This window comes from Leptopilina heterotoma, unplaced genomic scaffold (genome assembly GCF_015476425.1).
Source record: "Leptopilina heterotoma isolate Lh14 unplaced genomic scaffold, ASM1547642v1 Lhet_23, whole genome shotgun sequence".
Taxonomy (NCBI): Eukaryota; Metazoa; Arthropoda; class Insecta; order Hymenoptera; family Figitidae; genus Leptopilina; species Leptopilina heterotoma.
Window position 1 is genome coordinate 284,356 of NW_025110948.1, and position 14,869 is coordinate 299,224.

The following is a 14,869-nucleotide window of genomic DNA, read 5'->3' on the forward strand; positions in this document are numbered from 1 at the left end:
ATAAAAGTGGATTCCTACCTAGCTGCTCGAATTATCGTTCTCGAATTTACGGTATGGTACGTTATCCCGATTTATCGACCAATACGCCAATCTAGAAAGGACGTAATCGGGTTAAAACCTGTAACGACAAAGTTCGTGGGTGTTAGGTCAATCTTCCAATTTTTTTTTTCACTAAAACCTATAATTCCATCTCTAATCCTTTAACAGGCGTATGGATTTTTTTAAATTCTCCTTTTCTGTGGTTAGTTTTTTTGAAGCTATTTTCTTTTCAATTATTGACTATCTTTTATTTACTTTACTGATGTTGTACCTTAGTTATAAATTGGTTTTCAATTTCCATAAATATAAAATTATCTATGTTTCTTGTTTTAAATTAGTTTTAGAGTTAAATCTAATTTGGGATGAGGATAAGTCAATGAGCCTGAAAAATGTTGTGAGAGAATATTTATTTAAAAACATATTGACTTGAACTTTTCATGCGCCAGATTATTTCTTGATAACTTTTTTCAATACTGAAAGTTTCAGACCTTATAAATCCCTTGTGGTCACATTGTACGTGTTATAACAAGTGTAATTAAATAAAAAAAATTTCTTTTTATTGTATTATAATTGTGTTAGTGAAAGTGACTAAAAATATCTCCTCTATATTTTTTGAGGAAAGACAGGGTTAGTCTGAGGTTACAAATGCTTCTCTCAAGTTCAATCACCCTCTATTTATTCCTTTCCTCTAAGCACGCTTTCAAGTGAATATCCTGAAAATTGCAGTCTTACGTTTTACGCCTTTGGAATCCTCATGAATTTATGAATTGCCCGCAAAAAAGGGGTTACGTTATCCCACCTATTTTCATCTACAAAATAATTGAATGTCAGTTTTAAAACAACCACACACATTTAAATGTATCGTAAATTTAATTAAAGAATAGTAAGGAAAACAAAAAATAAACGAAGCAAAATTAACAATCCTACTAGTTTTGGAATTAAGACCATGAATATTCAACCCCCGAATTGTCTGCAATATTTAAGATCATTTATTGATATGATTTCTTGGTACTGACGCTTTGCCTCATTCTAAAGATTATTTTTTACAAGTAATTGAGTTTGTAGAAATGCAATTTACCTTAACGTCTAATCCCTCTGTAGCACTTGTACATACAAGTTGAGATGTTAACTGTTTGAAGAAGACTTTTGAACTGAGCTTGACATTGAGTTCAAGGGGATACAAGCGAGCATACAATACAAGTTTAAACGGTACCATTACTAAGTACACTAACTCCCTAACGTCTTCACCCTTTCCATTTCGAATCTCTAAATTGGAATTCATTAAACAGTAAATCTATTACAACAAATGTTTACGATTTTCTAAAATAAATGGTAATACTTTTTTCAATAATTCTTTTCGAACATTGGTACGAAACAGATAATTTTTATATTCATGACTTTTTCGATTTTCATGCCACTGGATGCTTTATGTGTGCACTAGAAAATTGCATATATGCGCAATTTAAAGTCTATATGCAAGACACGTTCGATTGCGAGACCGCGGAAAATAAATAAGACGTTGGCGGCATGAAGAGAAAAATAAAAGAAATGTCTTCTCTCTCTCTCTCTCTTTTTCTACTCAAAACTACTGAGAGAAGAAAAGGCGCAATTGCGATGACTCACCGAGGAAAGTTAAAAGCCAAGATCAATGGCTTGTCTACGTGGTGAATATGTGGCTTTTCGGACAAACTACTCCCTGATACCAAATAAAATGGGTTATTATCACTTTCGTTTATATTCTTTCACCTGCTTTTTATTTATTTTCTTTTTTAATTTGCTGAGTTATTGTTAACCACTTAATCTTTTCATTTTCCTGGTATTTTTAATTTTGTCTGTTTTAAATAAGAAATTTCTAAGAAATCTTATTGGGTTAAGGATAAAAGTCAATAAATATTAATATCTTGATTTTAAGTTGCATTTATTAAATTAGGTTACAATTATGTTTCACTTAACATTTCACATTTTCACATTAACAGTGCATGCGGGGTGTTAATGTGGAAAGTGGGAGGGGAAAGTGAGAAACGAAAGTGGGAAGTGAATATGGAAAGTGGGAGGGGAAAGTGAGAAACGAAAGTGGGAAGTGAATGTGGAAAGTGGGAGGGGGATGTAAGAAACGAAAGTGGGAAGTGGAAGGTGGGATGTGAATGTGGGAAGTGAGAGTAGTAAGTGGAAAGTGGGAGTGGAAGGTGAGAAGTAAATGTGGGCAGTGGAAAGTGGACAGTGCATTTGGGAAGTGAATGTGGAAAGTGGGAGGGGAAAGTGAGAAACGAAAGTGGAAGGTGGAAAGGGAGAGTGGGAAGTGGAAATGTTACAGAATCGACACCCAGAACCTTTTTTAGGTTCGGGTACCCGACACCTAGAGTAGAACAAGTTTCCAAAACGATAACAAAATAGTCATAATTATGTTTAAAAGTCTCGCTCCCACTCGGGACGTAACACTGTCTTTAATTTTTTTCACTCCATAGCGTCAAATAAATATAATTAAATTTTTCTTCCGTTTAGTATTTCATTTTCAACAAAATAATATAACTAGACATTAAATAAATTTATGGAGCAAAAGCAAAATAATAGATTTATCTTCTTCCGAGTTCTAAATTGTAGTTTCTTTAAATTAGAAATAATCAAAACATAACAGATAAAAACAAAAGAAAAACGTTATCAGCTTATTTTCTTGCAAACAAAAATATCGAATAGAAGTTTCTCTCGTATTGTATTACAAGAATATAATCTTTTTACAATTCTTCTTTTACTTTGATTCAAAGACAGATTACATTTCCTGAGATAAAGGATCACAACAAAGAACTTCAATTTCATTAAATTAAAAATGCCCTTCTTTCATTCAACGAAAACATTTATTGTCAAATGATTGTATTTTGTTGAATCCTCCTTATATCATTAAAAAAAAATAGTTGTGAAATATATAAAATATATAAATAAATTTTGTTTTGCAAATTTTATATTTCCGGATAATCGTATTTATTTTTTCTAACGAATAATGATTAATTGTCAAGTGTCACTTCATTTTTTTTTATAACTTTGTTTTGCATTTTTATTACCTTATTTGAAATTTTATGTATTCCCTTTGGATTTCTTAATTTTCCTCTTAATAAGAACTCTCAGCATTCAGTCAAGTTTTGTCAAATAATTACAGCAAAAGAGTTCTTTTCAATTTCGCCGCGGCATCTTGGAGCCGCGGAAAATTAGCGGTTAATGAACGAGACTCGGGGAACTTTGGCGTTTGGTTTTGCAAAAGCACACAAGCCGGAAGTGTGTCGTAGAGAAATGAAATGAAAGGTTTTGTTTCATTCCCGAATAAGAGAGGGAGAAAGAGAAAATTGTAAAAGCACCAGCCAAGCGAAAAGTTTTGCGACGTTGATGTCTGCAGATTCTTTTCAAATCCTTCCGCAACTTTTTCCATCATTGTTTCTTTAAAGTAAAGACGAGTAAAAATAAAATTAAAACAAAAATATTTTGAACATCTAAAAGAAAAATTATTTATTTTCTTATACATTTAGGTATTTAGAATTCTTCAAGTATACCAAGGACTTTAGGTAATCAAAACGAAATAGAAAAACAAATTTTTATATAATATGTATATATTTATAATCGCATTCATCATAAAAGTACAATAATAGCATTATATAAAATCACGAGAAGTTCAATATTCACATAGTGGGTGGTTGTTTTACGAGAATATCGATTTGCGGAATATCGTGTGCTCATCGCAAAAAATACTTTCGTTTATTTAAAAAATATAAAAAACATATTCTTTTTATGAACGGAAAATACATTTTTTTGCGAAAATTTATACATTTTTAGTAATATCAAAATAGGGGAAAAAATGTTATTTAAAATGAACAAAAAGTAGAAATCAAATATTAATAAAACAAAATCTAAGAATATAGTCGGTTTTGAAAAATTATGGCATATAAAAAAGAAAGTCAAATTAATAAAAAATAGTTTAAAAAAAAAAATTAACAAGAGTCATGAAAGAGTAGAAATAAAAAAAATTTTAATATTCCGACTTATTTGCCTTACCTTCTTTTCATAAGTTCTTAAACGCTCGATATCCTTCCCTTTAACCCTAGATTAATTCTCTCAGCATCGTCACGTTCATTCATACAAATATACAAAGGGACGATGACTTTACAATTATTGCGATGGAGGACCAGAATCGTTTTCATTCACACTTTTTTTTTATCAACTCTTTCTTTAAAGAGTTTTCCCCATGTTTTGTCAATGAAACAATACAAAGGAAGAGAAATGCTTCCCCTATATTATATTTCACCTAATATTAACTAAATTTAGTAAAAAATACAGGAATTTTTAAAAATATAAATTTCTTAATGATTCACATTTAAATTAATTAATTTAATTAATGAAAAAAAGAAGTTAGTACTTTTTTTTAAATTAGGAGAAATATTATAAAGGAAGCCAAACATTTTTTTTTTATTCCAATTCCGATAAACTCTCCACGATAAGAGTACGCGTGCTAATATTTCACTAGGGGAAGGTATTTGGCAGAATAAAAAAGACGATCGAAGGACGGGAAAGGGGGAAGGAGGGTTAAAAGGTGTCACTAATCAGGCACTTAACACCGTCTTTCACCCTCTTTTGCAAAAAAATTGTTTCTTTTTCTGCCTTCATCGTTTTGTCGTTGATGCTTTTCTCTGATCCAATTCATCTATAATCACGAACTGAAATCCATTTCTGTGCATCGATTTACCTAACTCGTAAAAATCGGACAGATAAACACTGACCGAAATTATTTCTACTTACAAATTTTGCACTTCGTGCGAGCTTTTCATTGATTTATAAATCAAATTTCATTTTTCTTCTGTTTGTTCGTTGGCTCGAACGCAGCGCAATAATATTTACAGACATACATATTTTATTCACTCATACACATTTTTTTCACTTCTGTACAAAGACATATGACGCAATTTTTTTTTAAGCACAATCACTCGAAATTTTTTTTTGTTCTTTTTTCTTTAATGTGAAGTTTGTATTTTCTTTTTTTTAAAAGAAACAATCACTTTCACTCGAAGCTGGAATAAGGCTTAAAGGTTTTGAAGGAGTTTTCTAAAACGAAATGCCTCCCATTGTTCCGAAAAGCCTGTTCTCGAGTAGGACATTCTTTTTTTTCAGTTTTTTTTTTGTTGGTATTTTCTTTCGTCAACCACTGATGTTACTTCCGGCATGGGATGACAACACTTTCTTTAAAAGAACTACGTCATAAGCTCGGTTGTATCATCGACGTCTATGTCGTCCAAATGTTCCACTCTTACAGCCAGCTGAGTGTATCCCATTGAAACTTCTCTTCTTCTGGACAGTAACTAGAACATACGATTCAGGAAACTTAGTTAAACAAGAATTATTAATTTATAATTTGATATACTGGTGTTCTTTGCATATCAATTTGTATCAATTTCTTTGGACGACAAAATTTGGTTTCTTTTGCTAAAAAAATAAACAATAGTGGATAATTTTAGGATTTTTGTTTTAGATTACGAATCTGTAAGTAAAATTTTTTTTGACGTCCCAATTGGAAAACTAGCATTGGAATCTTAATCAGCAACCTTGAAAACACCCTCATAACAATTTTTAAGTAAATCGGATTAAGTTTTTTAAAAATTTCCGCCATATTGGATCCGCCATTTTGAATTTTGAAAACTTGACATCAAGGTGACAATTATGTAACTTTTTTACTTCTTACTTTCCACTCTCACTTTCCACCTTTCACTCCCACTTTTTCTTCCCACCTTCTACTTTCTCTTTCCACCTTCCATTTTGTACTAACTTTCCATTCCCCACTTTCACTCCCTATTTACAACTTCTAATTTTACTTCCCACTTTCGTTTTCACTTTCATCTCCTAATTTCCACTCTCACTCCCCACTTTTCAGTTCCATTTCTCACTTTCCACTCCTAATAGTGGGAATAGAAAGTGGCATGTGAGAGTGGAAAGTGAAAGGTGGGAAGTGAAAGTGGAAAGTGTTAGTGGAAGGTGGGAAGTAGGAGTAGGATGTGAGAGTGGAAGGTGGAAATGGAAACTAACAGGTGGGAAGTGAAAGTGGGACGTGGGAATGGTAAGTGTTAGTGAAAGTTGGATGTGAGAGTGAAAAGTGAAAGGTGGGACGTGAGAATGGAAACTGAAAGGTGGGAATGGAAAGTGTTAGTGAATGTGGGATGTGAGAGTGAAAAGTGAAAGGTGGGAAGTGAAAGTAGAAAGTGTTAGTGGAAAGTGAAAGTAGGATGTGAGAGTGGAATCCTAAAGGTGGGAATGGAAACTAGAAGGTGGGAAGTGAGAGTGGAAAGTGGAAAATGTTAGTGAAAGGTGGGAAGTGAAAGTGGGACGTGAGAGTGGAAAGTGAAAGGTGGGACGCGGGAATGAAAAGTATTAGTGGAAAGTGGGACGTGAGAGTGGAAAGTGAAAGGTGGGACGTGGGAATGGAAAGTGTGAGGTGGGAAGTGGAAGTAGAAAGTGTTAGTGGAAGGTGGAAAGTAAAAGTGGGACGTGGGAATGGAAACTGAAAGGTGGGAAGTGAAAGTGGGACGTAAGAGTGGAAAGTGAAAGGTGGGACGCGGGAATGAAAAGTGTTAGTGGAAAGTGAAAAGTGGGACGTGGGAATGGAAAGTGTGAGGTGGGAAGTGGAAGTAGAAAGTGTTAGTGAAAGGTTGAAAGTGAAAGTGGGATGTGAGAGTGGAAACCTAAAGGTGGGAATGGAAACTAGAAGGTGGGAAGTGGAAAGTGTTAGTGGAAGGTGGGATGTGAGAGTGGAAAGTGTTAGTGGAAGGTGGGATGTGAGAGTGGAAAGTGAAAGGTGGGAATGGAAAGTGTTAGTGGAGGGTGGGAAGTAAAAGGTGGGACGTGGGAATGGAAAGTGAAAGGTGGGACGCGGGAATGGAAAGTGTTAGTGGATGGTGGGAAGTGAAAGTGGAAAGTATAAAAGTTACAGAAACGACCCCCTGAATCGTAATCAGCGACCTTGTTGTACGCTGTAGTATAAATAGATAAACTTTATGCATGAAATATTACTCTAGTTAGATTTGAAATGCTATCGTTACAATTCTATTCATTAATAAAGGTTAAATACTTTAGAAAGAAAGATAAATACCTGAAGTACGCCGAATACACTCACAAATAAAGTGACTGAAGCCATGCAAATAAAAATACCAAGGGTCATGACTGTCATTGCGGATGTATTCAATGAATCAACATCCAAATTGTGAGTGTTGCCATATTGTGCTGCACTTTCCACTTCTAACGTATCTAACGACGACAATTCAGTGCCTGGCACTCTTCTTTTTCCAGCCGGCGAACTATTCCTGCAGCCACCTTTAATCAGAAATAGAAAAGTAAAAATTACCCTCCTGTTTTTAGAAAAAAATACTCCATTCAGATAGTTTCCAAATAAATCAAAAGTAATTAAAAATATTTTGTATCTGTACTATTAGCAACAGTTTTCAACATTTTAAAAACAAATCCGAATTTGATAAACACTGTCTGTAAATTCATAAACTTTTTTTCCAATTGTACTGAAGTATTTAATTGGACTCTGAAAACCATCAATTTTTACAAATGTATAGAAATGGAAGCTCATTGCAATAATGATGAAATGGATGAATAACCATTGTCTCAACTTATGATGTTCTATTTTTATTTGATGAACTAACAAGGTTAAAGTAGATGTACTAATTATGTTCTCATAAAGGCGGGCGTAAAATATTTTAATTACGTCGCATTTTCTTTTTTTCGGCATCAACTAAATTAATAATGAATCAAAAATTAATCCTAGATATTTTTCTTAATTAAATTTAATGAAAAGTTTGTTGCTAGTTAAAATTTGTAAGTGAACTTTTTAAGGTAATCATTAGTTGTGTAAATAGATGTTAGAGAAATGGTGAAAAGAGTTTATGTATTTAATATTAAAAGGTAAATATTTGAACTGACCGGTATCAGGATCGCAGAGGCAGCATTCATCATTTTCAGCTTTCTTTTCATTAGCTGCACAACAGAGTACACATTGATTATTAAGTTTGTGTAAATGCAGCGGTTTTGCACATGATGCACAGTTGTATTTTCCTGGACCTGTACATGTGCGACAAGTCTCGTGACATGTTTTACAGAGTTGTGTTTGAGAATCGTAATACTGTCCTCCAAGACACTCCATACATAATCCACCTTCCAACATTGATCGCGGTGGACAAGATGTGCATTCCAATGGTCCCTCTCCTGTAAATTAAAATAAAGATTATTTCTTCCTAAGTTTTGTTTGGATAGACTGCTGAGCTTGTCTCGCAAGGGTCCAAATAATAAATTCAATTGGATTAATCAATTACATGTTTTCTTTGAATATTATGATTTAGTCCCTCATTGGGACAGTTTTTCTCAAGTAATTGATAGCCTGGACTGTGAGATCATTCTCTTTCTTTGCTTCCGGGAACGTAGCCATATTTGGTGTCTAAGCTAAGTGTTTTTTATAAAAGAATTTTTGCCTAACTACGATTGTCAAATATTTATGTTACCAGAATTTCTAATGGTACAATTAAGTATGTGTTTAGTCCGGAAAAATTATGTAAATGTTGTCATTAAGAGTTTGAAAGTCTACATTATATAATTGTTGATTGTCCGGCTTAGATTTGTGTTCGTGAGTTTTTGTTTTGCTGATGTTTATCTCAATGTTAAAAGGTAAAGATCCTTGGTAGTGATTTCGTCTATTTAATCTAAATTCATCTTTAATAGTCAGACTCTTTAACTAAAAAATATACAAACCTTTACAAGTTTTGCAATAATGATGACATTTTCGACAGCCAAATTCACTCTTGAAGTCCCCCTCTGGACATTCGGGGTGACATTCACCCGATGCCAATTGCCACGCCGTGGGGCAGCTGACGCATTGATCTCTCCTTGGTCCCGAGCAAGTTTTACAAGAAAGATAACATTTGGCACATTGACCCCTGTCACTGTAATAACTACAGAAAAAAAAAACATTTATGATTTAAGAGGTAAATTTTCTTCTTTCCCCTATCGAAATTCTTTACGTGTGACGGAAAAACTAATAAAGACTTCTAATAATTTACAATAATGCCTGACCTTAATAAAACTCTTTCGTAAAAATGGGAATGTACAAGATGATAAATTGCAAACAGTATTGTTACAATTTTTCTTTAATTTGAATTTACTATTTTGCTAAATTCAAAGATTAAAAATAAATTAATTGAGACTAATGTCAATTTTGTACTAAAGAAATTCGTGTATTCAAGTTCTGTAAATAAAAAAAAAACGTTTGGGAGACTTATGTAAATTGAGTTAAATTACTCACCCTTCGGCACAAGAGGAACGGCATTCACCGCTCTGTAGTTGTAAGGATTCTTGACAAGTCGTACAATTCATTTCAGAAACGCAAGTCTTACACGTCTGTAGACAAGGAGCGCAAATTGGTCCCGATGGTTGCACCTTGGAATAGTAACCGTCGTCACATTGGGCGACACACCGTCTACCTTGAAGGAGTAACGGATTCTGACAGGAAATGCAGTAGTCCTCCGTAGGGCCGACACAAGTCTCGCACGTCGAGTGACAAGGCTTGCAATGTCCTGCTTCATAAAACTCGGAACTATCACAACGAGATCGAGTGTCTGGTATGCATTCCTCTTTCTTGTTAAAACTCCATCCGGAAATACAGCTGGTGCATTTTGATGAATCACAACTTGCACAATGTGCCGGACATGGAATACATTCACGATACTTTTTATCTGCACTGTATCCATTTGGACATGAATTTGTGCAACGTCCTGGAAAAGCACAAATTTTTCCACATGTCATTTTATAATTTGAGAAGGGATAAATTTTAATGTATGTTTAATTTTATTGTCAGGTCCCGTCATCATCAATACCAGCGGTTATTTTTAATCTTTTAATCGATTGGTATCAGTCGGTCTGGTTCAGTTGAGAAGAAAGTGAAAGTAACTATTTAATTGACTCGAGACATGATTGCTGACCAGATATCTTACTGTATTTAAATTTAGATGCTTGCACTTGATCAGAAATTCAAGGAAGAGGGTGAGGTAGTGGAAATCGATGAGTGTAAGATCGACCACCGAAAGTATGAAAGAGGGCGCATTGTTGAAGGTTCGTGGTTCTTGGGAATGATTCATTGAGGACGTGCACACAAGTATCGATTCGGGAACTGTCCTAAAAATATGTTTATGGTACGTTAATCTCTTTAATTAAAAAACAATTTCTTGGGATAGAAATCTATTTCGATTGCTGAAAAATGTACATCAACTTTGACGATGTGAATCGTCACATCATCTGTCGGAATTGTCCCCGAACCGTGATCGTTAATTAGTAAGATAAGTCAAAAGCCAGAGTTTCCGAGTGACCCACTAGTCATGGTGAAAGTGTGTCAGCCGGCTAATTAGTAGTAGAGAAAGTGTCAGAGGTCAGGTTGATGAGAATTTTCATTTCCACATAAAGTAAATTTTAAGTGGTACAAAGTAAATACTTAATGTGATATCTGAATTTAAATTTTAAGAGAATTCGATCAGAATGAGTTAACAGAAATCAACCTCGAGATTTTATATCGTTGAGATACTTCTATAAATTTCATTCTATATTCTTTTACGGATTTTAACTGCCGTTTCTGATCGCAGATTCCGACCGGATTTCCGTTATGTACATATCATAAATTTCCAAGCAGTAGCTTTTTACGCTTTAAGTAGCTTCAAAAGAAAATTTATGAAATGAAAAGCTTTTTAAATAGAACGATGATAATCTATTTGAGCGATAATAATTGAGTGAATAAATATTTAAATATTAGAATGTACTTTTATAGTTTTAAATTAATCCAATCAATAATACGTAAAATTAGTAATCAGAATTATTGTAAAAAGTATTTCTTTTCCTCCTGAGATATGCCTTTGAATTAATTAAAGGTATTTTGGAATAATTTACTTGGTATTTTGGGGAAAGCAATTTAACGCATTACAATTGGGAATGTACTGAAACATTCGATTATGAGGTGGAACAATGATTTCTCAGTATCCTTTTATATTACTTTAATATTACTTTTAATATTACTTTTTAAACAATTCTTTAGTGAAAGAGATTTGTTGAAGAATCAATTTTTTATAAATTGAATTCAGAGGATAATTTCAGAGATGAAGTTTAAGATGGAAAAAAATTTCTTATCTATTGATTAGTATATTTGTGCTTTTACGTAGACTTCAATACATACCATTGAGAACGTAGAGTCCCGGACGACATCTGATGCATTGATTTTCTCCGGTGCCATTACACGTCTCGCAAGTGGAATGACAAGGAACACAGTTGTAATCTTGTGTTTCGTAGGTGTAGAGGGGACATGCTGCAAAGCACTTATTCCCATACATAACGAGATGATTCTCACAACTGGTGCAGTGATCCGGTCTTTCTTGACAGCTTGCACAATTTGCCTCGCACGGTACACATGTACTATTTTCGGTATCTGTTGATAAAGTTTTAATAGCAAAATTTATTTACTTCCAATTACTTCTCCATAGAGAGATATACCGAAAATCTTCAAAATTTTCGAAAATAACTTTTCGAAAGTAAAGACAAAATCTATTAAAGTTATAAAAAGTTATTTAAATTTAATAATTTGGAAACAGTCTAATCTTAGTGGTGCTTTTTATTAGAACAGTAAAGTTTGAAATAGATTACAATAAATATATTTGAGTTGAAATGGAGAAAATCTCTTCAAAATATAGTTGTACAAAAGAGCAAGTGAAATTACTCCACTAAATAAGTAATGGATCCCAGTTGACATTAACTTTTCTCATAGAGACGAATAATGTTCTTCTAAATTTACCTGGCACATGGAGACTGTCAAATAAATATCAAGTTAAAGAGTGGAATATTGGCAAAATTTCAAGTCTCCCATTTCTTGGAATTCAGTTGATAAATGAAGCACTTACTTTCATAGTAGCCCTCAGGACATTGTTGTAGACAAATGGCCAAATCTGTAACTCGAAGATGAGCCGGAGCACAGGACAGGCATGAATCCTGTCCAGCACCTGCGCAAGTTTCACAGGACTCGTGACATGGCCAACAGACTCCGGCTTGATTTGGAAAACTTCTTGGAGGACATCGACTTATGCATGTACTGAAAAAGTACCATTTGTTTAAATTACCATATATTTGAAATTAATCCATTTTCCATTTTCCACAATCTTTGTGGAACGTTGACTTTTTTAATGTGCTGACAGTAAAAGGATTACAAACTATTATATTTATTTCTGCAATTCAGGGATTATGTACTGTAACATGAATATTGGATATTCACTTACAAAATAGCTTTTTGGGATTGCGCCAAATCTTATATATTATTAATTGAATTTAAAATATTTATTGCTAAAAATATGAATTTAAATCACGGTGAACAAAAATATGTTCATATTTAGGTTGTATAGATATTTAAGTGAAATTTGTTGAAGAATTATATTTTTACGGTTAAGAGAAATCTGTATTAAAACTCCTTTACAGGTAAGGTATCGACGTTTATTTATCGATCTGAAATTTCTGATTATAGAATTAAAATTTGAAATGCGGATTCACAAATATCTGTAAGCAGATTTTTCGAAAGTCCATTTGAAAACTCCAAATTAGGGTACAAAAGAAAAAGCATAAGAAATTTATAAGGGAAAAATTTTGATTCTATTAGTAGATTAAAAACAATATCCTACATGATATTCGTTCAATTATTCATGAATTTTTATATATACTTGACAAAGTTGTAAGTGAAATTATTTTTCAGCATTAAAATTAATCGGGATGAGCACTTTAGAAAATAATGTCATTAGGAAATGGCAGACTGGCATTGTGGAAGTGTTCCGTTCATGAGCCAAGACAAGATTCGCAGTTGCGATGCCAAGTAGAGTTTATAACTTTTCAAGAGAGTCCTTTTCTTTTTATTATATTTTGTATCGGTTCAGAAAGAAGCCAAAATTGCTTGGCTCTATTGGTCTTGGGACTATAATGCAAGAAACGAGGCTCCTTGTACTCGTCGCTATTAACTCATGGTACAGACTCTATCCCTCAATATTGGACATTAAAAAAAAATTTATTTGCGCAATGTCCAGAAATATTTTTCAACGAAGGAAAAAGATTTACAACAGAGAAATATTATAAGGGAAAATAATTGTATGAAATACATTATGAGTCTCGTTTCTTTTGAATTGTTTTCTTTAAAAAATGGACAGTTAAAAGATTCAGAGATATTTAATTTATTAGTGGCTACGCTTGCTGGAAAGGGTACTCCAAATTTTTTAGATGTTCTTATCATTAAACATAATAAGAAAACTTAATTTTCCACGTAAGTATCATTAGATTAAAGTAAATTTAGATAAAAAATTTAATACAACAAAGTTTCAATTTTATTATTAATTTAATGACCATCAAATCCGTTGATAGATGAAGAACCGGCTATGAGAAAGATACACTAATATTATTTGCTGGCAATTGCGCCAAAACTCATGATATACTGTAATAACTCAATTTACTTTAAGGGAAAACAAAAAAATTGTCTTGTCATCTTAAGCTACACAATGAGAAAAACCATTGGGCATATAACCAGTTGTGAATTTCGCTAATCTAAAAACATCTACTATTGCTGATTTCAATGTTAATTTAATTATCATTGAGATAATAAAATTATGTAATCAGAACCATTATCATTAAAAAAATCTGAACCATTCAGGAGATAACAAGTTATTTAACTCAAACTGTCAAATAATAAATTGTTGATTTAAATAATTCTTGACATAACGGTTAATTAACTCAAATTGTCAAATAATAATTATAATTTATAAAGGGAATGAAACAATTTTCGCTGATAAAATTAATCTTAAAATTATAAAAGAAGATGCTAAAAGCAAACTAATTAATTAAAAATGGAATAGTTTGTGCATTCCTTTTATTCGGTAAAAAAAAAATAAAATTAATCTTTATCAAACATGAAAAAATTCATTAGGCTAATGAATCATCGAATACTTCGCCTCTAGTCATGTTTTGTTAATTAAAAAATATTTTATTCTCTATAGAAAGTATTGTTTCCATTATTTCCATTTAATAAAATCCAAACGTTATTATCTATTAAATAATAAAAGAATTGTTTACAAATCAAGCATTAATTCAATTATATAATATTTGTTTTAATTGACATTTATACAATATCCATTAAAAAGGAGAATTTTTCGTTAAATAATTATTTAAAACTTTAGTATTATTCTTCACTAATTAAAAATTTTGTGAAAATTTCTATAAACTGTTTTATTGCAAATTTTTTCTTATTAAAAAATCTGAATGAAAATAAAAAATTAATTCAGGATACTTTTAATTAAATTTTTAATTAAAGTGAAATATTTTTTAATTACAAAACAAAATAAACTGAAGTTATTTATTAAATTTGAAGAAGTTAACAATTTGAAGTTATTTATGTTTGGTATTCATTTAATTAAAGAGAAAAATGTTTAAAAAGAGTGGTGGCTATATAAAGTGCAAAAATAAGGTAGGAAAAATTTGTCTCGTAATTATTTTAGCAGTTGTTGTGTTAATGAAAAAAAATTTGTAATTTAATTATTATAATTATTGAGAAATTCAGGACTTCTGATTTCGAGTAATTGTGAATATTACAGTGAAAAATCACGTCCTTTTTACGAATATATTCCTGTTGATCTAATTCATTTTAAAATAAAGTCCCTCAGGCAGGGCTAATTTAGTTTAACATCGGAGGTGTTTTTTTATGTAAACTAAACTAAATAATTTATTAAAAAGTTAGACAGATGTGATA

The 14,869-nt window shown here is 32.1% G+C and overlaps 1 protein-coding gene across 3 annotated transcripts in view; it reads right to left on the reverse strand.

Annotated features, from left to right (window-relative positions):
- Positions 1–3,939: 3,939 nt before the first annotated feature.
- LOC122502460 (furin-like protease 2) overlaps positions 3,940–14,869 on the reverse strand; it is a 381,086-nt gene continuing 370,156 nt past the window's right edge. For all 3 annotated transcript variants that reach the window (XM_043612526.1, XM_043612524.1, XM_043612525.1), the window contains 7 exons: positions 11,997–12,184; positions 11,279–11,527; positions 9,365–9,833; positions 8,815–9,014; positions 7,993–8,274; positions 7,157–7,377; positions 3,940–5,375 (listed from right to left, as the gene is read on the reverse strand). In XM_043612526.1, coding sequence (XP_043468461.1) covers positions 5,268–5,375; positions 7,157–7,377; positions 7,993–8,274; positions 8,815–9,014; positions 9,365–9,833; positions 11,279–11,527; positions 11,997–12,184 — 1,717 coding nt within the window. In that variant the 3' untranslated portion in view covers positions 3,940–5,267. The remainder of the gene's footprint in view (positions 5,376–7,156; positions 7,378–7,992; positions 8,275–8,814; positions 9,015–9,364; positions 9,834–11,278; positions 11,528–11,996; positions 12,185–14,869) is intronic.